The sequence below is a fragment of the Hoplias malabaricus genome, chromosome Y (assembly GCF_029633855.1).
Source record: "Hoplias malabaricus isolate fHopMal1 chromosome Y, fHopMal1.hap1, whole genome shotgun sequence".
Classification (NCBI taxonomy): Eukaryota; Metazoa; Chordata; class Actinopteri; order Characiformes; family Erythrinidae; genus Hoplias; species Hoplias malabaricus.
Window position 1 is genome coordinate 48,402,980 of NC_089820.1, and position 27,831 is coordinate 48,430,810.

The 27,831-nt window shown below is 38.9% G+C and overlaps 1 protein-coding gene across 4 annotated transcripts in view; it reads left to right on the forward strand.

Annotated features, from left to right (window-relative positions):
• Positions 1–6,524: 6,524 nt before the first annotated feature.
• LOC136678730 (alpha-ketoglutarate-dependent dioxygenase FTO-like) overlaps positions 6,525–27,831 on the forward strand; it is a 183,272-nt gene continuing 161,965 nt past the window's right edge. For all 4 annotated transcript variants that reach the window (XR_010796491.1, XM_066656844.1, XM_066656845.1 and 1 more), the window contains exon 1: positions 6,525–6,690. Coding sequence is in view for 3 of the 4 variants with exons in the window: in XM_066656844.1 (XP_066512941.1) it covers positions 6,613–6,690 (78 nt within the window). In the remaining variant the exon portion in view is untranslated. The remainder of the gene's footprint in view (positions 6,691–27,831) is intronic.

Consider the following 27,831-nt stretch of genomic DNA (forward strand, 5'->3'; position numbering starts at 1 on the left):
AACATAATATACAAATATTCAAATTCAAAATTCAAACTTCCAGTTCCAATTTAATATAGTTTAATATTAAAAAAAAATTGGAGCATTATAAACTTTATAAAAATTCAGTCACAACTGCAACAGTTTGACTGAAATAAGTTAAGACAGTTGCTCATGAACATTTCATGTGAAATGTTAGTGTTGTATAATAAGCAGAACTCAGAGTTTCATCAGGAGTTGATGAGAGGTCAGCTTGTACTGCACCGTAGCTGAATGTAATGTAAAATGACTACAAGGGCATCACATACGTTGGGAAACATCTCCACTCCAAGCCCAGCGTCAGTGTTTATTAGTGTTACTGATTGGGAATCATAACTCTGTTATCCTCTTTACTGTGTTGCTAAAGAGTAAGTGTGAGCTCATAACTTTAAGGCATGGACATACAGTGAATAAAATATCTGTCAGACCTGAAGAGAAGAGGTCCTCTGTTTATTTCCAGAGCCAACTTCTCAATAAGCCTCTTTCACAAATGACTAATTCTTCTTTATTGTTTTAGAATGAAAGAATGTGAGCTGATGACTAATTTGAGCTGGATTTGTTTGAACTCTTGTTTGATTGATAACTTCTGGGTCATAGTCAGATTCAATAAGTCGAAAACATGCTAAAAACTCTTAGGACAGATGTTTAAACAGGGTAATGGAAGAAAGCATACAGTTTTGTTCATATATATATATATATATATATATATATATATATATATATATATATATATATATATATATATATATGAACAAATGAGCAAAGAGAAAGAAAGCCTAGCATACTGGACTGAGACCGTTTGTTTTTTTATTACTCATTTACAGACACTGGGGCTTTGCTTTAAGTGCCATAATGTGTTCTCTCAGACTTAAATAAATATTAAAAGCTACCCTTTGAACACAAATGATTAATATTATATTTTACTGGGCTTTCCTTGATCTCCAATAAGAATGCTAAGGAACTACAAGCACCAAAATTATAAGTATTACATATACATATCCCACTTCCAAAAAGTTTTGAAGCTGTGCAAAATGTAAATAAAAAATACAATGCCATAACGGGAATTTTATATCGCTGCTCTCCAAAGAAAAACATGTATCTCCCAAATAGTAACTTTAGAGGAGAAAATCCTTCTTAACTTTCATTTTAAAATATATATATATATATATATTTAATGTTCACATTGAGTTCTAATGGTGTATTACAATAAAAATAAACAAAAATGGAGATGCTTTTCTTTGGAGAGCCGCGATATGACTTTCACATTATGACATTGTGTTTTTTATTTACATTTTGCACAGCTTCCCAACTTTTTGGAAGTGGGATGTGTATATGTAATTCTTATAATTTTGGTGCTGCTTGTAGTTCCTTAGCGTGCTTATTGGAGATCAAGGAAAGCCCAGTAAAATATAATACGAAACATTTGCGTTCAAAGGGTAGTTTTTAATATCCATTTAAGTCTGAGGGATCACATTATGGCACTTAAAGCTTTTGTGTACCATGTCCCTTTGATCTGAGAGGCTCGATTTAGCTGCAGTTCGGCTAGATGACAATGAAAATAGTTGGCACTTTGTACAGGCTGCCAAAGTAGAAACACACTGGCTTAGGGTCTGCTGGGGTCTCAGAGTGTGTTTTCAGATGGGGATGTCCAGCTTCAGGGAGTGGGTTTGGTTGAATTAAGAAGCATTTTATAGGCAAGTGCATTCTTTGGCAGAGTAGACAAATAAAAAAGAAAAGAAAAAACACAAACACCTGAAACTTGTAAAAGCTGGTGTGCAGAATTTGGTAATGAAACTCAGAGATAATTTTAAGCTTTAAAGTCACGGAGATGAACAAGAAAATTGTAAAATTTTGTAATAGTAGGGGAGGCAATTACGGGCTCCTAAACTTTTTCCCTATAGCAAAAGATCATGTGTGCTGCTGTATATGGAAAGCGTTTATATTTTTCAGACTGCTGGTTTTTTTTTTTTGTTTTGTGTTTTTTTTTTTTTTTGCCTTTTAGTACAAGGATGAAAACAGGCACTCTTTTGTATGTCAGACCTCACGTTTTAATGGAACCCCAATAAAACTGCTGCCTGATCATGGGATCTTGGTATTGAAATCACAGGGCCAGAGGAAGGCTTCCTTCTCATGCCGTCTGGAAGCCATCCTAGTTGAGGAGGTACACCACATCTTACAGCAGACTGCATGCGTTTTTGCTGCGGTGGCGTGCGTATGTGTGTGTGTGTGTGTGTGTCTGTGTGTGTGCCGAGGTTTATAGGGGCCTAATCCACATGAATTAAGTGGTGAATGTATTTTGTGAATCAGTTTTATAGTCTCCGGTCAGGGCTTTGTGCTGTGGCCAAAACAGGTTGTGTCAGAGTTGGTGGAGGCCGCACCAACTGAAGGCCCACCAGGACATTCAAAGTCAGGATTATTGACCTTTACTACCTCAAATTTGGGCTTATTTGTCATATGCTATTGTAAGATGTAATAAATCCACAGAATGGGCTTGTTATTCGTAAGAGAAAAATGTGTATAATTATTTTTCCTGGAGTATTGGTTTTCTTTTGAAGTAGAGCATTCATTTCTCATACTTGACCAAGGTCAACACGCCATAACATTCGATTACATATCAGTACAAATGAACTGTATGGCAAACCCAGTTTTCTCATTGTTTTGGTGCTGTACATAAACAGTGTAAAACTTTGTGAGTGGTCTGTTCATTCCCCATTCTAAACAGACGCTAAGCTACAAAACACATACACATAAAAAGTTCACATACACAGATGAACCACAACATTATGACACAACATTTCTTCACTCACTGTCCATTCATTGAACTCCCCTGGCCATACAGTAGCACTTTACTGCTCTACAATTACAGAGTGTAGTCTTTGTGGTGCCCTGCATACTTAGTTTGCTGCTTTTCACTCCGTTCTTCAATGGCCATTTGGTGACACAAACAAGGTGGGCGTGTGTTAATGTGTGTTGCATTGGTGCAAGTGGATTGCTACACACAATACTTAATGCCACATTTAATGTCACATATACCCACCTTATGGACCGCATGGGACCCCAATAGCCACCCAGTGTGTGTTCAGATTGTATACATTGTAAAACTTAAAGCACAAAAGGAAATTAAAAAAAGAAGGATTTTATAGCAAGAGGCAAGAATAAAGCAAGTCAGCAAGAAAAAGAAAACCTCTTTTGAAATGGGTGCATAATCAGTCTGAAGACTCCAGCGTGGAAGACCTAAATAATGGAGTTCAGGTTTTGATATAACTATTACTGCCAGGGAGAGACACTTTGATCTTAATTGAAACCACTGGGCAGCAATCTGCTTTACAGCACTGACAAATAACAGCTTCCTATGGCTTATCATTGAAATTTAGAGCACAGTGGAGGCCACATCCACTCCACATGCTCATTCCTCTCAAATGAAAATGTCTTCTTCATTGTCTGGATGTGCAATATGTGCATACATTGAAGAAGGGTTATTTTTAACAATGCTCTTGGCTTCTCTTAAGCTACTGGACAATGATCTGTTTTCTGTTTTTCAAGCCAGACTTTCCACTCTTTTGAAGAAACCACATCACAATTCAGCGGTGCATTCATAAAGCATAGGTGGCCTGGTGTAAAAGCCCACATGGGAAGCCTATCATTATTTGTAACAGAGGGTCTCCTTAAACGTGAGCTATTTTTCAAGTCATGCATTAGGCAGGCAATGCAAGGTTCTGGTTCTAATATGGACTGCCACAATGGCCTCTTTTTTTCCTCTTCTCTTTCCAGTGTTTCTTAGTGCAATTCTTGTGTCAAGCATGTTTTACCTTTGATATCTGCCTGCCATTTTCTTTCGTTCTTGCCCTTTTCCCTGTTTTTCTCTCTTCTTTTTTATAGGCTCATTATATCATCTATGGGTAAAAGACAACCTTGTGCAGAGGTCATCCACCACTGATGCAATGCATGATAACACAAAACATCCCCCATGGTGCAAAGTGGGAACAGAAAATTGGCCAGACAAAAGACGTGGAGGAATTGATGGGCTACAGAAGGCAGTTCCCTTTTTTCCCCTTGTGCTTTTTTTCCAGCTTCTTTTTTCTAAGCCGTGCTAGTTCCACATTTACACAAAGTTGAGGTTCCTGACCATATAATAGGCATCCTGGAGAGAAGTGCAATAAACAGGTAATGTGCTGTACGATTACACCAGTCCAATGCTGATCACAGGTCTCGGTCACTCTCTCGAAGTTGTAGACCCCAAGTGATTGACAGCTGTAATACTCAGATGATGATTTAGAACAGAAACCATACATGATCACAGATTGGGTGACTGGTGGGAGACGAGAAGCATTAACAGACATGAACTTTACCACTTTAAAAAAATGTATCACAGAATAATAACTTCCTTTTTGTTAATCTTCTTTTTAAAAGACCTAAGCTTATTCCCCCAACACATATACATGAACCATCCACCCATATGTTTATGTTCTTTTATGCATATGGATCCACTTTGGACAAGGTATATCTCAAACAGGTCCTTTCTTCTCAAGCTAAAGGGGAAAGGAGGAAATGTAAGTTATAAATAGGAATCAAAAGAGCCCTCCCATTTATTGCAACAGGATGCCAGAGACACCGACATCTTTGAAAGTATGAGAGCTTTGAGCTTTTTACAAGACAGGTGAAGGGAACACATGTGTTAAATCATCGTACCCGTCTGGCCTTGGTCAGCCCTACCATAAAAGAAAAGAGATTACAAAGAGGTCTAATGAAGACACTGATCAAAGCCTGTAATGGTAATATATAGCAGGTGTTTTCAAACCTTCGGCACTGAAGGAGGGGGCTGCAGCTTATGTCTTTTGCAGACCATGTTCTTTTGTCCTGATGAAACGGATAACCAGCAGAGTGCTTTTCAACACTTCTCCGTGAGAGATTATGAGGTATCTGCTGACCCCAGGAGAGCAACGGGAGTTTCAACATGCGTTTGATATAGAAATGTTCCTACATATTCTTTCACAGCTCAGTGGAAAAACGAACATAAAACTGGTTCAGGGCCATTTTTACCTTTGGCTGTGAAGCACCTGGGCGTAGACTGAGATTGTCAGAGGGCTGATGGAGACCTGGCAACATTTGACTTTGGAAAATGTTCAAAGAGTGACTGTGTTTTTTATGCAAGATTCAAAAAATGTTACTTCTGTTTTTCATCAGTTGAACTGAAGGTTTTATAAAGCTAAGTGTGGGCATCAAGTCAGTATTCATGCAGCTCTTCATTTTTATTAACAACTTTAGTATGTACACAATATTCTGATCAAGTAATTGTCTAAACCTAAGAAACGCGAGCAAATCAAGTTATTTAACAATCTGATATATACTCAGAAAACTTTCCATTCTTGGGGCTGTTTACATGCACACCAACTTAATAATGATAAAGGGGCCCTTAGTGATATACATCAATTTTGTCCATGTGTAAGTTTTATGATGTTTAATTATGTCTTCATTCCTTCATTCCTTTTTTTTGGCTTCTGCTTAATCATATCTACTGGACCATTGTTGTGAATGTAAACACTATAGAGAAATAATGTTTATATATATTATGTAAAAGGCATTCTGAATTGTGTGATTGAAAAATGTGATTTTAGACAGTTTTTTTTTTCTTAAACCTAAGGAAGCAATCCCGTCAAACTTGCATGGTGGTACTGTCAACCTGCAGGCAGACAGCAGAAGGGTGAGTGGAATGGGAACTAATATTCATAGGTGTATGTAGTTTTTATGAAAGACAGGTGAAAAAGGAGCTGCTATGTGTTTAATCAATGATCAGAGGTTAATTTTAAGGAATCCAAAGCTATTTTGAAAGACAAACATGCAAAGCTATATTTTCCGAATAACCTGAGCTAGTTTTCTTATAGAAACAACACATAAACAAATTAAATTATAGTTTCCCTATAGAAGACATATTAAACTTTCTAATTTACGAGATATGTTTGATTAAAGAAATAAAACGCATGACACACATAATCATAGAAAACACAAACAAGAGTAAAAGTAGTGCAAGTGACTAAATACACAGCACAAAAAACAAACAAAACCCCAGCTATCTTTCGCAGACAAAAACATACAACAATAGAACAACAATCCATAAACCAAATTAAGGACTGTCTTTAAGTAAATACACTAAGACAATAAACAAAACAAAGTCTAAAAAACACATTAATATAACTTCTTTTAGTTAGCATTAGTTGTTTTTCTTATATACTACACTAAAGAACATTTTTCTTCTTTATTCTGTCGTTTTGGTCCGATATCACTTTCTTCATCCTTGTTAAGATTTACAGTTCAGCGCAGCCTCATGTGCAGCATTCGCCACTTCCGTCTTGTGTCAAATTTCAAGCGTCGCTTGTTCCTGACGCGGAGACTTCTGGGAAATGTAGTACACAAGCAAAGACCACGAGGGGATGTTGAAACTTTAACCGTACCAAAATTGAAATCCGAGCACAGTGTAGAAGTGTATGTGATGTTCGTAACTGTTCAGTGGAAAGGGGGTGTTTTTAACAGAGTAGAAACACTGTTTAGGAAGGTCGAGGAAGCGATGATAGACTACATCTCCCACGCCGGCGCATAATGAAATCGAGGCAGTGTAAACAGTACTTGAGGAACATGAAAAGATCGGATGACAGTGAGAGGGAAAAGAGGAGAAAGGTATCGCTTGCAGTTTTCTGTCCGTTGGCCCCGCGCGGCTGGCCGTTGCTCTGTGTCTGGGGCGCGCGCCTGTGTGCTCAGACCCGTGTTGCATGCGCTGTGTCGTTGTGTGCAGAGCTCTGAGTGTCCTCTTCCACACGCTGCCGTTTCCCATACATTCTGGTTATCATTTATATCATAATTGTCTCGTCGTTCATATATAACAGTGCGCTGAATGATGTCCTGCGTTAAACTGCGCCGTGTGATTGTTTACTTCGCCGCTGTCATTAACTACTTATGCGGATGAATATTGTTTACCCTGAGGAAGATCTGAAAGTCTAGCCTAGTCCCTGCAGAAATCGTGACAATGAATGAAATTCACAGATGAAAGCCTTACAGCCCACTTAGAGGACTGCCAGCTTGTGTTTATGACACAGTGACTGTCTGCTCATAGTCACAAGCCTTGAGATTAATTATTTTTTGTAGCTTTTGGAACAAGTAGTCCTCTTTTATCTTTAAATTCCACCTGACCATATGCAAGACATATTTGTTTACCTCCCAAAAACGTCAACAAATAGGGCTTCAACACGGGTGTGTAGACGTTTTCTCATTGGGTGCCAAAAGTGCAGTGTTTGTATTGGTCTGAGGGACAAATAAATAAATAAATAAAATGGAGTCATATTAAAAAGTAATATATTTAGAGCATTATGCTGTATATCGCTGTAATTATAAGTTATAGACTTTGGCTCAGATATAAGAACTTTGACAACAGTCTTTAGAATATGTGGAGCTTCTTTAAAGTGTTTTGAAACTATGACACCTAATGACACTTATAAAATAGTTTATTAGGTGATGCTTAACAAGGCTACATTAAACTTTCATTACAGCTGACTTTAACTTATGTTAAGAATTTGAAAAGCCTATTTTGACAAGCTTCAGTTGTAATAACATTTTGAAATGGACTAAAGTAGCATCAATGACACATATGTGAAAAGTATATTTGTACATCAGTACAAGGAATTTTAGACTCTGCAATCTACCAACATATGGCAGTACACACACACACACACACACACACTCTAGTGACTAGGGGCAGTGAATACACACACATCCAGAGCAGTGGGCTGCTACATTGGCAGCTGGGAAACAGTTGGAGTTTAGGTCCCCCACTCAAGGATAATTCTGCTGTGAATGTTGAAAAAGGAGCTGTTCCTTCACTCCCCTCACCTCCATTTTTCATGCTGGAGCATGGGATCGAACCAGAAACCTTCTGGTCCTACAGCTTCTTTTCTGATTTTAGGACATAATCTGCATCCACAATTGACAACTTGATGCTTAAAAAAATAATTATTAAACAGTAACAACTAAGTCTTATGCAGGTTTATATCAGTTGTCTTGAAAGACTTCTGGAGGTTAGCAATAATTTTTTGAAGTAAATAGATATATTTGTTATTATTTTCATCCTTCAACATGTAATGTTGGCCTAGACCAGGAGTGTCCAATCCAGTTTAGCCAGTGGATTAAAAACAAAATACATACTACTACTACTACTACTACTACTAATAATAATAATAATACTTAATTAATTCATTCATTCGTTATCTGTAAGCGCTTATCCAGTTCAGGGTCGCGGTGGTTCCAGAGCCTACCTGGAATCATTGGGCGCAAGTTGGGAATAAACCCTGGAGGGGGCAATAATAATTATAATACCTATAATTATAATTATAAAAAATACATTGAACAAATGCCATCTACAAAAAAGGAACGGTTGAACTAAGTCACTGCTGAGATATTGCTTTCAGGGCAAACCCTTGCTTTTGCTGCATGTTGCATGCATACAAATGCATTGTTATTGTCTTCTAAAAATTTTTTGTTTTTGGTCACAGTAGTAACCACTACTGCCCTGTTTCATGGCACTCAAATATTGAGTTGCCAACAATGCCAACAGCTATGCTAAGCATGCTAACTTAGCTAGCGACCTAAATATTGTTCTTTGAAGTTATTTATCATTAGACTGCTTGTTTGCAAATATAGTCTATGTTATGTACAATTGTACTGAGCTTTAGCTGTTTAGAGAGTTTAATCCCCAGCGTTCACTTTCAGAAATTACATAAAATCATCACCACCATTTATAATATCAGACTGAAATTTAAATTGATGTTTCCATCAGTTTACCATCTTGTAGCCTAATAGACTAGTTTACTGCCATTCTCACTGCAGGTTAATACTGAGGATTCTGTGACTTTCTTTTTGGAAGTTTAGAGACAGTGGGTAAGCAGTGATTGGTGAGTGTTTTGTCAGTTATTATTTTTCAGTTTTATTTTAGTTTATAACTTGGACTTCATAAAACAGGTTTTTAGTCTATATAAATCATAACGTACAGGACCCTAAAAATCACTGTCATTTAGATATAGAGTTCAAGTGTGTTATCTGTGTTGCATATTATTTAATCTTGTATAATAATTTTATTATAAACTTTCCTATTGGAAATGCATTCTTCTACTTTCAGCCTTTGAATTTTACATTTTCTATTATATTAAGGGTGCCACTGGACAAACTAAATGTTACATATATATATAATATTAGTGTAAAAAATGATAAAAACTAAAGTGTCACAAATTATTGCCACAAAATTGTTTTTATGTTTTCCATAATATCAAACTTAGCAGATAAACCGAAATTACACTTTGAGTACTGTCGCAGCGTATTCTTTTTGATGCGTGGAAGAAAGACTGGAGACAGTGGGTGCACTCTTCAAACCTTTAATGGACAGAGATCTCTGGAGATGTCACTTCACAGCGCAGTGCGAGTGAGATCTGACAGGCAGTTGTTACACACACAGATATATCCTCCCTTGACTTCCTCTATAGATAACCTGTAATTCTCAATATTTTATTTCATTATGTCTGCATATTTTCTACTCAGGACGTTATTACTGTTTTGCATTTTTGCCAACCGTTTGGACATAATCTCTATGGATAAACAGTGCCCTTGGGGAGTTTCCTATTTTCACTTTGTGACTGGGTTCATGTCGTTTTATCCTGTGACTGAGTTCATGTCCTTTTGATATGAGAATTGACCTTTCCTAAGCAAGCAAGCAAGATATGTATATTCTTTGGCAGCAAAGCAATCTACTTATTCAAAATAACCGTATAATCCCAACAGTACCTACATGTAGCATGTTGTATTACTCATCACACTATATTATAAACTAATCATTAATAATTACATTGTTTTTAATTATTATTAATTTGTTCTGGTAAAACATCACGCCATTTTAATATGTGCCTCTGACAGAAACTTTTCTGTGGCTTTCTGTTGTCACTAGACTGATAGGATGCAAGGGTGGCTCTCTTCAGTATTGAATCGTAACAGTGGAGAAAGTTATTCTGAATAAAAAAAAATCAGGTTCCGGTGTAATTCATCTGCCACACATTTTCTAATAATGGTGTGATTAGTTATTAGCAGAAAGTGTGATAGAATGATAACATTGCTAACAAATGCAGTGCCTTGGAGCAGAAAATTGTCTCATAATGTTGCTGTCATTTTAGATATGTTTTGGATATAATTGAATATGAGCAATGCAAATTACATTTTCACGTCTTTCTCCAGATAGACGTAAATGATCACACAGTTAATCTGTTAAAAGAACACATTTATATGGACAAAAGTCATTTTAAGCCTCACATTTATCTCTCCACCCATCTACCATGCCATTGTTTTGGTGATTTAGTTATGATTGACACATATGAGTTATGAGTAACAGCCCTGTCCTCTACGTAGAAGAATATAGGGATTAATTTCCAGTTTATGCAGGAACATCCCACTTATGAATGACTGCTTGTGCTGCGTTAGCCTACCTCATAAGATTTTAGGGCACCCTGAATGAAAGTTTCTGCCAAGTGCTATAAATGCTTATTATATGTAATGTATTGAAGCAATAATTATTCTTTCTGAAGTCTTAAAACAGTAATACTTGTGGCATGGAGCAGGGTTTGAGATAAAGAGCCATTATCTTTATCCTGGTTCTTTATAAAATCATGTTGCAGAACCAGGCCCCATCAGCCATACTATTAAAACAACATCATTATTTCTACACGCATTGTCCATTAACATAGATGTTCTGCATACTTTTTTTATCCCCTTTCCCACACAGGACCAGCAGAGAGAAGGTATGATTTGGGTGGTGGAACATTTTCACCAAGACAGTGACCTGGTGGTGATGTGAGTGTGTTTTGTGCTGGTATGATTGGATCAGACACAGCAGTGCTGCTGGATTTTTTAAAAACCTCAGTGTCACTGCTGGGTTAAGAATAGTCCACCATTCCAAAATATTTTGCCAACAGCGTCCTGTGACCTCTGATGAAGTGCTAGATGTAGACTAACACAACTGTCTCTACTGTCTCTGATTTTATATCTACAAGGTCAGTCAACACAATAGGTATGTGTGTTAGACTGGACAGTGTGTAAAACTGTAGTCGTGCCAATATAAAAACACGCTAACACACCAACGCTACATCAGCGTCACTGCAGCGCTGAGAATGATCCACCACCTAAATCATACCTGCTTTAGGGTCGTCCTGGGGGTCCTGAGCATTGAGGAATAGGTGAAGGTTGTGAACCACGTAAACACATTAAATGACTAATTAAGCACTATTTAACTAATATTTAAATTATGAAGTACTGCTTTATGTGTACGTGGAAGAGTAGAAGTTAAATGACCATCCTAATATATCCTTCATAGCCTATATTATTTCTGGAAATTACAAATAGGCATTGCTATCTGAGCATAATCATTTTTATGAAAATTTATAAAAACCACCTGTGGCCGCTAAACGTCCTTGATTATTTATTCAGCTTTTGTAGTTATGATTTTAGATAGATTTCTATCAATTGAATATAAATATACACAAACCAACTGCTGATAACACAACTTGCCTCAGATACTTTTATTTGCTGGAGAGGATTCTGAATTTCCTGTCATGACATGGGGGGGACATAGGCCCAAATGATTAGTTTACAATATAAAATCCTCAGTGGCTGAATTTTTTATGACCTTCTTGTTGTGTTCTTTGGGTCGGTCTGTCTGTTTGTCTGTGCCTTTCTGTTTTTCAGCCCTGGTCTCTAATGGCACATATGTTTGGATCATGTCTGACAGCGGTGAAACTATGTAGGACGTGGTTCCTCCTGTTTATTAAAAAGAGCTTTGGAGACCAGATGTGCCACTGGCTCACAGAGTAGTCACAGCAGCTGGTTTTTAGGCAGACAGGCAGATGGACACACTGACAAAAAGATAGACAAGCAAAGAGGCCTTAAAGGGGAAATCCTTCAAGTGGTTTAGAGTGCTTAATCTTTTGACTTATGCATTGAAACCTAATGTTTTCATTAGGTCAAAATATCGATACTTTGAAACATCATATACTTTTCTTTTGTGATGTGTCTCATGTACACTGGTGCCAAATATCGATTATTTTAATGAAACATACAGGTGTTCTGCACAGATTCCTCCTCCGATTTGACTTACCAGAGTCACTAATTTGGCCAATCAGAAGAATAGGCTGTGGTGAAGAAGAACCAAACTCATACAGGCACAATCGTCTTTCAAGGTGAAAGTCTGGACTCACTTTGGCTTTAACGACATTGAAGGCACAAACTAAATGGACAAAGATTTGCTTGCCTTGTCTGGTTAAAATAAAGTACACAAACAACACAACGAACATGCACAGCTGCCACCACCACCAGCTTTCTGACAGTTTATGGCTATTTTACTTTGGAATGATGACCCACTTAGACATGGACAAGTTGCAGTCATGGTATGTGTGTTAAAGCATGAGGCTTAGCTGAGTACTGTTGTACATTGTCTCCTGCTGATTTTGTGTATACATAATACATAATTCCTGCCAATTTAAGATTATTTTATCGTCAGTTACACAGACATTGTGATGTATCATAGAGAATTGTCTTGCATTATATAGAGTATCACAGTATCCCAATATTGTAATCTCATCAGTATCGTGTGCAAAGTATCCCTGTGATTCCCAACCATAATAATGAAGAAGTGTTTTAAGACCTGTGCAGCATAAATAAAATAACATGGCCCCATACAGCTTGAAGAGGCATTCAACAGTTGGAACATCTGCTTCTTATCACCACAACTGTGAACAATTCTGAGTTGATTAGTTTCTTTATACCTGCCATCAAACATGTCTGAATGATATCATTTAAAAAGTGGTGGAATTCCTCTTCAAAGCCCTACATCAGGGCTCTCTCTCCCTCGCTCTCGCTCTCTCACTTTAATTGCGATGCATCTTAACGTATGTGCTGAGGGATTGTCTGATGTCATCAAATCCTCTTAGTAGCACCCATTGGAAATGTATATGTTTGGTCATGATGCTCCCAGTACTGTAAATGAGTGATTTTGAGATCAGAGCACAGTATAAAGGCCAGTATAGCTATAATGACTCACTAGTGACATGTTACGCAGCTTGAATTTCTGCTGAATATAAGAATAATGCAGAAGGAACTCTGAGAAACCTGTGGCTGGAAAACCGCAGATTACTGAAATTGTTTATGTCTGTGGCTTGTTACAGTGAAAATCTGGACTACTTTATCATAATCATTAATAAGTGAGGACATAATCTGTAGTTATTAATACAGGACATGTTTGCAGTTATGCCTCGTCATTGGATGTGGACTGATGTGTCCTTTCTCTTGTCACAAAAGAGGCTGCGGGTGATTTATCTTTAAAGCTGGTTTTTATTTTATTTTTGTCTTTAAAAATGCCTTGTCCTCTCTTGAGCTTTGCCAAGGATTTCCTAACCATATGTGGGGCATGTGCATGATGAAAAAGCCCATTCTGATTATCATCCTGTACTATAAAAGTGCTACGTTGTTGGATAACAGACTATTAAAGAATGACCTCATGCCTTAAGAAATGCCCTTACAAAGCCCTCTGCTCATAGAACAAATGTCAGTGTTATTATTTGATCTAAGACGACTAAAGTAAAAGTTGCCCCCTTTTTAACGTAGCCTAAGTGAAACCAACTGTGTGGGCTCAATTAAAGCGTTTAACCATAAATACTGTTCAATTTATTGGACAAGCTGTTGTATGTACGGATTTGTTTGAGTGGGTCTGTGTTTTTCTCGAAAAAATATGGCTGAGAAAAGCCTGTTCCTCCATCTGTTGAACACGCTTTATAACTTCACACTTGTAACTCCCTCATGCGGTCCTTGTGTTTCTTTTGACACGTTGTCTTATGGCTGCTTGATGTTCTGTTGACAGGATAACCCTCGTCCGGTGATGAAATATGCTTCTGACACACTAAAAAGAGCATTAATAAGAAAAAAAAGGAATCAGGAAAGAGATAAAGGCCTTTCCCCCCCACTCTCTCCCCAAATAGAACGTAAGTAATGACAGCAGAGGGTTGCCAGATGTTCTGAACCTTTTTTCCTCCTTTTTTGCCTATCATTCGAAGTGGCTTTGGCTCATTGGTTTTCTGGGCTCGTGTGTTTGCCGGAGCAAGCTGTTTAGGCTGTTTAATTCCTAAACACTCATTAAAATGGTTTGTGTTCCCCTTGGCAGTTCTGTTAAATTAACAACTAGCTACAGCTACAGGCTGATTATGTGACCACACAGCCCGTCTTTGGTTAATCGATTCCCCTCATCCCCTCCCCTCCCCACCTTCGCAAAATGGTTCCCTGTAAATAAGTGTAAGACTAATGATTTATGGGTGCTAATGTCCAGGCGCTGTCATGTCGGAGCCAATGTTTTAGTGGGAAGTGGTGTCACTTTCGGCCTAATCAGCAGCTTTCTTCCCTGTTTCCTTTCCGTCCTCTTTCTCCGCTACCTGACACGTGGCCGGCCTCTATTAACGACTCTATAATGGAGAAATAGTGTGGGGTGTTGACATAAAGTGCACTCAGGAATACATAAGACTGGCCGTGGTGGGACCGGAGTTACATTTGCGGGATATGTGGGGCGATGAAAACGAGGCATTGAAAATGGAGAGAGAAGAAGGGGGAAAGAAAGTAAGAGTGAGGGAGGTAAATGCTCAGTCGCCCCTGACTTCATCAGGATGGTGTCCATAAAAGAGAGAGAGTGGGAGAAACAAGGCAGTTGGGGGAGTTAGAAAATACTGCCCCAGCTGATAATGATACCATTACACTAATGGAGGCAGCAAATGAAGTAGCAGACTGACACCCTGCTTTATTACCGTGGGGGGCCACTTCCTGCTGCATTCCTAATGGCTGGAGCAGCGAGTATTGATCAGGCCATCATACCGCTAATCCACATGGACATTACTTGCCACAACGACTTGTCAATCCTGCCACTAGCCTCTAGCTACATCTCACTGCGTCCTCTTAGCCACACAGGCCTTAGCCAAGTCCCGCTATGAACCCACCCAACCACACACTCCTGATTTAGGGCACTAGTGGGAGCCTGATGGCGAGGGTCTCAGCAGGGTAGGTCTCATAATGGTCCTCAGTTGGGATGCTTTGATTTGGAGAGAAAACATGGGGGTTGGGAAGGTAATAGGATACGGTGATTAACTAAAAGCAATAAGGTTCGTTTAATTAAGACGTTCAGCATTATCGGGACTCCTGCCTTTTTAATGGCTGTGTTGGACACTGAGCTTAAGTAATGAGAGACCTGCTGTCTTTGATTATGACCTTTTGCTGTAAATAAGGATACGCTGAGTCTTACTAAGGGTTGCCAGGTGTCAAATGTCATTAGAACATGCAGATTTCAGCTGTGCTTTAAGAATGGACATAGCACATCCTTTACATATATAACGTAAGCGCAGCTGTTAAGAGTTACAAAATGCATTTGTAAAAATATATTGTATGATATTTTACAAAAGCCTAATTTGATGGAATAAAGCAGATTTTCAAGCATTCAGTTTGTTTTTCTTTTTTAACCAAAGTGTATCAAATTATTGAGTCATTATCACTTACCAAGCTGGTTCCACTTAATTTGAATAATATTAATAAACAGCAATATTTGTTTTATTCTATTTAAAAAAAAAAATTTTGCATCGTTTTACTAATAGCCCCCTGCAGGGTGTGTTCATACTTTGCCCCCAGTGAATCTTTGTAAGCTCTGTACCCATTGTGACCTTGACAATTAATGAATGAATTTTACTAATATTTTATCAAAACTCAATTTGAAACAAACCCACCTTCTTTATTTTTATGACTTTTTGCCCACTAGTCCACTTCAAACATGTAATTTTGGCCCCTACAAGACAAAATATTGCAGTTGTAGCTCCCAATATACGAGCCCAAAAAAATCAGGTCACCTGTGGTTTGTTCAGGTACTGCTTTCACATTTTTAATGTGCCTATTGCATATTACTGCTTTCTGCAGTATCAATATTGCAAGGGCTAATAACACAAGAAGCGTTAACATACAGTAGATTGAGCAATTTTTTGGCGGACATAACTATAGCTACTGCAGTTTCACTGAAACTCCAGTCTATTTAAAAATTAGCTCGTAAGTTTTGATGATGGAATGCTTTGGGCTCCATCAGAAATGGCTTACGGCACGATTAACAGCAGTAGAGCAGGCCTTACTTTGGTACAGGTCTGCTCTGCTGTCACACAGATGGCCTCTGCACGGCCTTGGCGATTACTCTCCAGTGTTAGCATTAGCCTCGTTCCCCTGTATCAGCACATCTAGCGCTAACCTCTGCTCTGCCGCTAATCAAACGGTTTAGCTTAAGGGGAGCACTCATTCAGCCCCTCTCATTATGAATGCTCCTGTAGCCATAAAGATGTATATTTATATATCTCCATCTGGGTGCCTGTCGCGGGGGTAACTAGTTATTGATCTGGATATTTAGTCATTTCTTTCTGCTCGGCCATCAATATGGGGCTAACGCATGAGTGTGCTATGCTTGACCCTGGCCCCTGCCTCTGTCTCAGATCCCATCGGAGTTTAGTGATATACTATTCTGAAAAGCAAATCAATGAGTGAATATGAAGTTTGCAGTGTAATATAGGGCGACCCCGGAGCCTGTGGCGCCCGCATTGATCCTATATGTGGATTTAGCTTGATTTGTCTGTTGCAAGGCTTTGCTTTCTATATCATCTGTAGACTGTAGGGGATTACATATCCTTATGACATCCTTATGCATTATGGGCAGGTCTTTTAAATTCAGTGCATGTTTTTATTTAACAGCTTTTCTGATCATAAGCATATTTCTGAAGAAGCAGAAATTATTTTTTGGAGCTGAAGTTCTTTCAAAGTTTCACATCATAAACTTGCAATCTATGCCACAGATTGTGATTGTAAAATGATGTGGAGATGAGGAATCCTGTGAAAATACATTATGTGCTGGAAAAAGTTTTTCACATAGCCAATACAGACACAATTTTACCACTTCTCAACTGCTATAAGAACTGTAGGCAGCTTTTGTTTGCAGCTAGACTTCAGACTCTCATATTGTGACCTTTAGTTGATGGCATTTTTAAAGAACGGCTTTGTTCAGGAAGCACAATGTGGTTAGAAGGTGTAGAGATGATACTTCTAGGCTAGTAACAGTCTTAGCACAAAGCAGACATCAAGGCTGATAGATGTCCAGACCAATTTGTCACTTATATGTTAACAGAGGGTTTAGCTAGATCTGCTTAGGATATATTTTGAATATATGATCTTAGTTGCCCCTTTATTAGTTTGTTGATTAGATTCCGAAGCACTGACTAGGCTTCGGAAGGTGCATATGGAATGCTGTGTTATGCGGCCGATCATTGTACACCGTAGTGAACGCTACGCATTGTGTGCTAATGAAACATGTCAACTGTAGTGAGTTACCAGTCTCACTGACCCATACATTTAGAGTTCATCTGTCAGCATTGGTGTGATTGGTGCTAATATATAGTCAATAATCAATATGCTCAGTAACCATAGTAGTATCCCAGGGGGGCTTTGAATAAACAGGATTGATCTAGTAAACCAGTCATGGACATTTTATGCCCTATGTATGCATGGTTGGCTAGCTTCCAGTAATATGGTCTCACATTCACGGTCCATTTCTGAATCTGTGTAGCTTGTAGACATATCTTTTTGTGGTCTATAAAGCTTTTTTCCCCTCTTTCATCTGAAACTGCAGTGGTTTAGCCTAGTTTAAGTCCAAGTTTAAGTTATTGACAGCAATAATAACAGCATGGTGTAATTCAATGCAACTCATATCTTATTGAAACAACCCAAAGAATTCTCTTGAAAGTGCAGGATTTAAAGTTTATATCAGACTACATTTAAATGTGTAAGTAGAAGAAGAGATATTTCATTGTGCTTTGAATTTTATGTGGTTATTGTTGTGTGTACAGTTTTCCTATGCCGCTTCATCTGTATTTGTTTCTCTTTCTATATATTAAAAGCTTTGTTTTTATTATATGCAACAGTTTTGAGTGATAGTAGGTTACATCAGAAAACGTATGTACATATATGGAACATGTTAACTATAAATGCACTTGATTCGGATAGTTGAATTCGTCATTAACTCATTAATTCATCATTAACATGCATCTCACAACAATCAGAGCTCTGGCAATTTCTATATGAAAAGCTAAAAGAGCAAAGATTGCTTAAAACCCTTGTGTGGGTGCAGTATAAATGATTAGATCTGAAGAAAAAATAAAATAACCCACACTTCTGACTCATCTCTATGATGCAACCGTTTCAATTATTTCATTTTTTTTTCTCCTTTTTAGAATTACAGCTTGTTTAAACTTGACAACTTGATATACAGCACTGTTTGGTGTGATGACATCACAAGTTTTTACTGCTGTTGATATCAGAGAGGGGTAATGATACAAATCAGGAGCTGTTTGACCCCAACAAGGTGGTGAAGGTCATGAGATGTGTGATTTGATTGAGTTTTTGTGCAAATGGAAAGCATAGAGAGAGACATTGCTAAAGAATTAGAGCACTAATGCACTTATTTAAAAAGGCATAGCAAAATAAAAGTTAACCCTCCGCCAGTGGACAACAGAGGGCACTATGCAATACTGATGCTTTGTCCTTTCTATTATTTTCCCCTCTTTTCTTCCTTTCACCTGGCAGCACAGTGGGGCCCATCTCTGCTGTTTATCTGTGAATTTATTTTCCTCTCTAACAGCTCACCTTTTCTTGTAAAGGGAAACTGCCTAACGATGGGCCTTCTACCCAACATCTGCTTCCTATCGCTGGGCCAAAGGCCCTCATTCTCTTCAGCTACAGGAGGCCTCTTTCACAAGGTCCTGTAAATGCTAACCGTTAATTTGTACATCATAAGTTCTTTTCCATAAATAAGGGTAATGAAAGTGGGTGTAAGCACCTGGCGTGTGTGTGTGTGTCTGTCTGTCTGTGTGTGTTTTTTGGGCAGCACCCATTGCTGGACGGAGATAGAGAATGCCAGTTGATGCCAGCTCAGGGAGTGTGTAGTCTGGATCTCGTGCCAGTCAGGAAAACCCAAGCATGCCATGATCCACCTGCTTTCAGTGCCCAGAAATAAAGGCCAAGTCTCCTTTATAGACTTGTTTTATGGCAGCTAATGGTATAAAAAGCTTCCTGGTGTTTATAAAGGAAGTGTTCTTGATTGTGATGGATGATAATCAGGGACCTCATGGTTCTATTCAGTATAAACATGTCAGAAAATTGTTGGTGCTGGTGTTGGAAGAAACCCTTTAATGTCTAATGTATATTAATGTAACATTAGATTTTATTTGTGTTATTTATGTAACTGTGGTCCATTCACCATTACATGTTTGCACAACAAAAAATGTAAAGATAGAAATGTGTATTATTTTGTGTTTCTCGATTCTCAGTTTTGGTAAACGTGCATTAGTTGTGTATATTAAGGTCGCTTTTCCACTAGATTAACACCACTGCAAAATGTAACCGGAGATGCCGCAAAAAACAACAATGGCGGTGCAGTCGGCGCTGTTTAATCGCTGTGTGTTTGCATGTAGTTTTTTTTTGTTTTTGAATGAATGAACATGGCTCTGTGCCCCACTTGTCTCAGATCAGCAGAGATTTCCTTGTTGCAGCATCCGGCTTTCGCTGGAGTTTTTCATCAGCCACCGATCCAAGGAGCGTTTGAACATCTTCAAAACACTGTGGTGTAATTTTATGACTTGGAGAGTTTACAAGAGGCTACTTTTTTTGCTGGAAGTCCGCTTTTCGCAGTTTAAACAAGTCTTTGCATTCAGCGCACTGCAAGGTTTACTTGTCATAGTTAGGGCCTACTCGGCTCAAGCTTTAATAGAGAAAATTAACACTGTAACAAAGCTCATGGGCAAAAAAAGGAGATGAAACAGGAGCTCTGTCTGTGTGTGTTTGTGAGTGTGTGTGCGTGAGAGAGAGAGAGTAGGAAGGGTAAGATTGAAAGTTTCTTATGATATTTAAAACATAAATATTGAACGGCAAATATGTGACTAGGCACTGTAAAAAGAGTTGTGGCCAAATCTGGTAAATAAATAACTAGCGTTAAGGAAAACAATAGTGTTAAACTCCTGTGTGTGTTCTTGACAGAACTAATGTTTATTGTGCAACGGTCTGTCATATCCAGAGTCATAACACTTTACAATATCACAAGTGCTTTACTGACAAGATCTGGAATTGTGAGTCATTGCTGTACATCGTTGATAATATCTGTTAATTTTAACCCTGATTCACTGGGGAAAATCAGTTTTTTTTTATATAAACACATGTGTTTTAATTGGGTTTAACTCAAAGTGTTTTAGATTGTGGATATATAACAGGCTACGTTTCAAGGACTAGTCTTGGATAATCACAGCTTTGGACACTTCATTGCTTTCTCTGCTATAGCTCAGCTGAACTCATGAACTACATGAAGCCTTTCAGAACTGAATCAAGTCTTTGAACCACTCTAAATTGGACCTCTCTCTTTGGCAGGCACTTATTTTCTTCTCTTTTCCCCCTCACCTTTTCAGCATAACTTTGACTCGTGTATTTCAAGGTTGGTATCACCATGCCGACAGTTTGACGGGCAGTCTGTCAGGAGCATGGTTTGTGTAGCAGTGCGGTTTTATTTGGAGAGAAGAGAGAGAAAAGGTGCACTTGAATGGTCAGTGGTGCATAACACTTGCCTCTCAACACTGTCTCCTCTTCACTTAACCTTTGACCAATAAAAGTCTTTTTCTCTGTCTCTGTCTCTCTGTCTCACTGTCTTTCTCTCACACACACACACACACACACACACACAGAAGACCCTGAATGACGACCCACTGGTTGTTGGGGTGCTTGTCATGATTCCTCTGTCAAAAGCAAGTTCTCTCAGACAGTCTCTCTCTCTCTCTCTCTCTCTCTCTCTCTCTCTCTCTCTCTCTCTCACACACTTTTTGTTCAACTGGCCATAAGTTTACCCAAAGCTACTGTCAACCACATGATCAGGCTTGCATAAAAATGCTGCCTTTCTGTCTTTCTGTTAGTCCTTCTCTATATCTGTCAGTTTATCTGGTCAGATATTTGAAGGAGACCAGCAGGGGTTGGTAGGTCAGGAGCTGTTGCTAAGGTGATGAGCACTCGTATGTGTGTGTGTGTGTCTGTCTGTCTCTTTGGCTCTCGGTGGGGTGAGTATAAAGGGAACAGTCCCAGCATACTTGGGGGCTGTGGAATGTTTTTGTTGGTTTGAGGCTGTGTAAGCTATGAGAGTATCTGTGATGTGAGAGATTTCAGTGTGACACTGGCGTATAGTACAGAAGTAGACACAGATTTGAAAGTGGTTACCTTGTATTTCCAGTGGGGTGTCATAATTGAGCATTAAACCAACTGAATATTCTTTGGGGCTTTGCCGTATGAGCCAAGCCAAAACCTCAGTCAACTTTATTGCCATTATGTCTGCTTCTGCTCCTGTCTCATCCTTAAACAAATATTAACTTAATTTGCTTTGTTGCTAAGTGTTTGCATCCTCATCTGATAATATGTCATAGTTTACCCTGCTATGATTAATTGCCTTGTGCTACTGCTGCTACTGAGGAACTTAAGCCAGGAGGGGAAAATATTTGAGAAGAAAAGGACCTGTCTCTGGCCTTTTCTTAAAGCTGTAGTCACAATGGGCCTTGATATGTTTCACACAGTGACATTAGCGTTTCTCATTCTAATCCATCTATGCAGTTTTACTATTTTCTCTGTAAGTGTGTATGTGTGTGTTATACATGTACACACCCCTCCAGGACTGTGACAGTACAGTGTCTCCAGCCAGAATGGTGCCACGTATGGCTTGCTCTAATCTAACCCCCCGATTTGTCGTCGCTCTTGCTTTCTTCGGCGTTTCACTCTTTCGACAGCCTGCTCAAGCCTATCACTGGTTGGAAGTGTCGGAAGTGCTTCCACTGCTTTGCGACGACAATAGGGATTAATAAGGAGCCTTTATAAATTGTGTTTTTTGCCTCAATGTACTTGGTGTGGTGTATTTATATATATGTGTGTGTGTGTGTGTGTGTGTGTGTATGTGCTGCCTTATCAGCTCAAACAGGATCCAGCGTCATCCTCCTTCTCCTCCACTGCCAATTACACAGCGGATCATTAACTTCAAGGGTTTAAATGTTCCAACACTGGTATTACCACATCGAGCTTAGTCCCTGACAGATGTAGCCACTTTAATTCGCTACTTTTTTTTTTCCTTTCGTACTTTAATTAATTTATGTATCATCCCCCCACTTCCCCCCTCTTGTGTCATTCGTGGTAATCAGGGTTGCCATGACAGAAGCAAAGGAGCTTCTCTGTTGTCATGATGGTGATTTATTCTGAGGTTCAATCGGCTAATGTATTCAGTGAATGAAAGGTAAACAGGAGATAATTGAGTGTGTGTGTGTGTGTGTGTGTGTGTGTGTGTGTGTGTGTGTGTGTGTGTGTGTGTGTGTGTGTCGCTGTCTGACACGATTGCCTGAAGGCTTTTGACAGTAAAGAAGAAGGAGACTGTCGTAAATATCTGCCTGTTTTTGTAGTTTCTCAGCAGGAAATTGGTGCTGATGCAAAGAAACATTTTTTTTAAAACTTGGGCTTTGACAAGTATAGTTAGTTTATTGGAGCTTGTTTGATGCTGTATCTAAAAGCACATAAGGTGGGTTCATCTCGCTGTGTGATATGAGGTTGTTTATGGCCTGTATGACGTTACATTTATTGTCTGTAGAGAGAGAATCTAACATGAACGCTCAACTTGTTTATTATTGCTGCTTGATGAATCATATTTTTATCACCATCACAATATGAGTTTCTGCAATAAATATGTAATTAAAAACCACTATTACAAAACAGATGAAATGATGTTGTACTTGTAGCTTAACCATCGCTGTAAAGTGGTGTAATTACATAGATGGGAATTTAGTATTGGAAGCCATGCTTAATATTAGTGCAATGTTGTGGTTTCATGAATCGAAGCAAATGACTTAATCACTCTGACACTGGGCCAATTTTAAAGCTGACACATATGCCCAGGGTAAAATAAATGCTGTTTATAACTAGCCTGTAAAGTGGGTGAAACAAAAATATATACTGTTATAACAAGCCGGCATCACCTTAAGGTGCTTTTTAGGGATTGTGATCGATTGTTTTGTTCTAAGCCTTTATACATAACATGTGCAAATATATATTTGTGATGTTTTGCTTGAAGTAGATCAGTCACTATTTGATCCATCATGCAGTACTGCTGATGTATCTGGTATCTGCTAGGCCAGCTCAGTGTCATAGTCAATATGAACTCAACAAAACCATAAGTATATGGTGGACAATATATTTGACCTCAGTGGCACATTTTTGTTAATATTTAGAAGATTATTTGGATTTATCCTCTTTTCATTTAAATTTAAGAAATCACAAGAGGCAGACTGTCATTGCAGTCCTCTGTGCCTCGATGAATATCTCATTATTATGCGGGAACAATTCAATTAGAGATGACTCCTTGATTCAAATAAGCCTAGTCCCATTTGCTCAGCGGCCTAGTGACATCAGAATGTCAGCACCTGTACCGTCATCCTTAAAGGGGTATGCACACTTAGGTTCGTTTAGCCAATCAGAAGCAAATATTATTTAACCTTGGTAAAAATAAACTTTCATGAGTAATTCCAAGCACATTCTGTGACGGCTGGGTTCTAGGGTAGTTTATGTGCTGCCCCTCATGTTCCTCTAGCCACACGCCTCAATAATGAGCTATTGGTGATCACGTGACAGCAGTCGCTTGCTCCCTGCTATGTTTATGTTTAAAAGCCTCGCCATTGTCATTGTTATTAGAGTGGGTTCCATACAATGACTTTGCAATTATGAAAATGCGCATGAAAAAAAGAAACCTGAACGGACAAAAAGGCCAAAGGAGTTCGGATTAGCTCCTAAAGCGCAAATATGCGATGGAAAAGGGTTTTCCGAATAAACTGGTGGTTTATACACACTGCGCATGCGCCACAGTGCGCGCCGGAGCCCCGTACTGATCCCGCGACCACAGACTTTTTAACGGACTCCCTGCGACTCTCCTTCCTATGCTACCTCTACCACTCTGTTTTCACACCACCACCCGAGCTTTTTACTTTAGTGCCTGCGTGGAATATTGTAGATAAACAGCACTGCGCAAAAGTCAGGGCCCACAAAGCATTTTATATATTTTATAAGCTCTATACAACAGGAACGACACAGACGCCCAATAAATAAATATAAAATCAAGATTTTTGATATAAAGTGAGTTTTTGATGTAAACGACCCACTCATCTCCCTTGTTTGGATGCCTGCACTGATCACAGGGGCCTACATCACCTGAAGTTTATTCCCAAATGTGCAGTGGATGGAAAATCGACTCATTTTGCTGTTTTTCTCTGATGATATTTCTTTATTGCGCAAAACATTTGCAAAACCCAGCTATTGTCTTGGTCTGGTCAGTCATTGTGTTATTGCAATGGTGGATTGTGTCACTGTTCATGAATACATGCGTTTAAGTTGAGTTGTTTAATGTTTTTGTTACCTATGTGTTTAGCTTATTGTTAACAGAATCCACATTTGCATCTGTATCCCCTCGTCTCAGTCATGTTACTAATGTGTTCTTGAAGGCTGCACATTCTTTCTGACCCATAGTGCTGAGCAGTAACATTGACAAAAAATTAATGGATTTTTTGGGGATCTGTAGCAGGTTTGTGCCCATTTTGACTGGAAAATAAGTGGGCTCTGACTTTTGCTCAGTTTTGTGCATTACAGCATAGTGCATTTGCTTCACTAGAGCTAAGTGCATTTTAACCTTGTAGCCTTATATTGGTACATGCTATGTAAGAGAGAGAGAGAGAGAGAGAGAGAGAGAGAGAGAGAGAGAGAGAGAGAGAGAGAGAGAGAGAGTGTGTGTGTGTGTGTGTGTGTGTGTGTAAATGCATGTGTGTCTGTGATGACTTGGGGAGGATATGAGTTCAGTCACCAGAAGGCTATAATTTGCCCCCCTCGGCTCAGGCTATGGTTTGGAATTGACCAGGTTTGACCGCTGGTCATGCGGCATTACATGGGTCAGATTGAGTAATTATTCCTAGGCCACTGACTACACGCAAGATGAATAGTTTTTGAAGAGAGCATAATGGGGGGCTGATCCTCGCTGACACCTGCATTATTTCAACCCTCGCCCTCAACTCCCATCTCTCTCACCCTACAGTACCCACAAGCCATGATTTATACCCCGATGAATACACACATGTGCATGTGTGTGTGTATGTGTGTGTGTCTATGTGTGTGTGAGGGGAGGGCCAAAGCACTCTTGACTCAGCCTTGTCTCTGTCTTTATTATTGAACACAAGGTGCTGTTAAAGGGAGAGAGGCTAAGGAGAATGTCAATACACACGCTCTTTTCATTTAGTCATCTCGTCCTCGTTCCATTTCACCGTGATGATTTGATCCATTGGAGGCAACTCAGCCTTATTGAATGACTACCTGATAAATGGGTATTAAAGCTTAATAACAGCCTGACAATGGCTGTTTATTTGACTTTTGCAAATGATTACATCTTAATTCTTAAAGCTTTATTCATAAGTTGCTTAGCAGCAAGTCACATAGTCCCTTCATTTGCTCTTAAATGTTGGAAATCATTATTGGAGAAGTACAATTAAAAGCTTGCAGACATTTTTAATGTAGTATGTCATTACATTTCCATTTATTTATTTGGATTCTCACCCTAACATACTGTCTGTGAGGATTAGTGTGTTTGATGTGTTCTCCCTGTGTCAGTATAGGTTTCCTAAAACATATGCTGGTACTGGCTATGCAAAACTGTCCACAGATTTATTATTATTATTATTATTAAATTGTTAGGTGGTGAAATATTCAGATAATAATAAATAAATAAAAATGCAGATGTCAAAAATTCAGATTTAGGCTAGTGGTCAACCATCTTGTTTCTTGAGAAAAGTAAACTTCCATATAGTGACTGAATGCAGCGTCAACCAATCACAGCCCTTTCTCCTCACTGCCACCAATCACAGAGCTGTCACACCAGTCCTCACAGACAGTATTTTTAGTGGTGAGGATTAAAATGATTTGTGCTTGCTGAAAATTAGTTTGTGTTTGTAAGTGACAGTGTTTGGATGTAAGGTGCAGCTTAGCCCAGGTAATATAACAAGAAAATATCTGAAATTTGACATTTTTGGGTCACATGAAATAATGCTCGCTGTAAAAATACACTGTGGCATTAGACTCACAACTCCAGTGCAAAGCTAAAGATGCGTATTTTGGGCTCTCAGCCTGTCTTGACTGATCAGATACTTAGAATGTGAAGGAAAATTGTGAAAGTTTGATGTTTTGTGAATCCTTTTTGAGTAAATTAAACTAGAATGCCACAAGGCAATGCCCTCTGACTGTTGACTTTAGAGAGGCACTACATGACCTGGAAAGGCTTGTGCAGAAATGAAAAACATAGCACAGTCACCCTTTGGCCCTACTTATGTAAGGATCACATAATTGCACCAAGCATATTTGGGAATATTGGGAATATGTTGCGTCTTCTTTGGCATGTAACATACTAAACACACCAGACAAGTAGACAGACTCTGAAAAAGGTACTACAAGAAAATATGAATAGTAATGGATGGAAATGTTTAAACAAATTTAGATGATTTTTTAGATACAGCAGATCAGATTGATAGTTGTGGATTCCAGTGTTGAAGGAGCCTGAAGAGATGAATATGTAAATATATAAATATTTTACATTTCTCCTTCTGTCCTGTCATGCCCTTTGGCTGCTGTCCTACTCTGTTTTTTTACATGTCCCTGCTCTGTAGGTGGACGGTCAATCGGTTGTCACTAGGTGGCAGTTGGACATCATGAATGCTCTTATTCTCTCTTTCTATCTCTCTTTCTCTCTCTCTCTCTGTCTGTCGGTCTATCTCTCTTCAACCCTTGGTTTCGATTGGCCAGCACAAGGAGCACAATAGAATGTCAATGTTAACACATCACAAACCTGGACAGTATCAGTGAACTTGTGTATTGTACCAAAATACTAAGACTGACACACACACACACACACACGCACATATACACACGCACCCATCATCGCGTTAGTGTCACTTCTGTTTTCACTGGCTTCATATTAACTTAAGTGCTTAAGGCAGGCTACTCAATATGCCACCGGCAATTACATTTTCAAATGGGTGGGTTTGCAAACATCATTCGCCTTAAGCTGTCATTGCTCAGTGCTCAGGCTAGCGCCGTGGCAGAAAGAGGATTAAGTTATTCAATCCCTGGTAGAGTATTCTCTTTTGTTCGTGCTGACTGAAGAAGAAATAAATAAAGAAACAAGATTACTTCTTGAAGAAGAGGAAAGATTGGGTGGGGGGTGGGAGTTGGTTTGGGAGGGGGGGTGAAAAATAGCATATTCCATCTGTCATGTGTAGCTGGATTTGGCTAATGCCGTTCAGACAAGTCGTCTTTGCAGAATCCGGAGGGAAACCATATAAACACTGTGGATTGTTGTGGGTCCAGAGGTGTAGAAGCTGCTTTCGTTTTAGATTAGGAACGACAGCCTGAAGGCCTATCAACAGCAGACCAAACTTAGGATGCAGTTCTCTGGAATTTCTTTTAAAGGCCTACCTGTTTTTCCCAATAGACATTTAACACTGTTTAGCCTCTTAGTTAAGTTCAATACAGACACCTCTGGGGCAGCAGAATAGATACAATATGCATTGATTTATGAATGTATTTTATAAC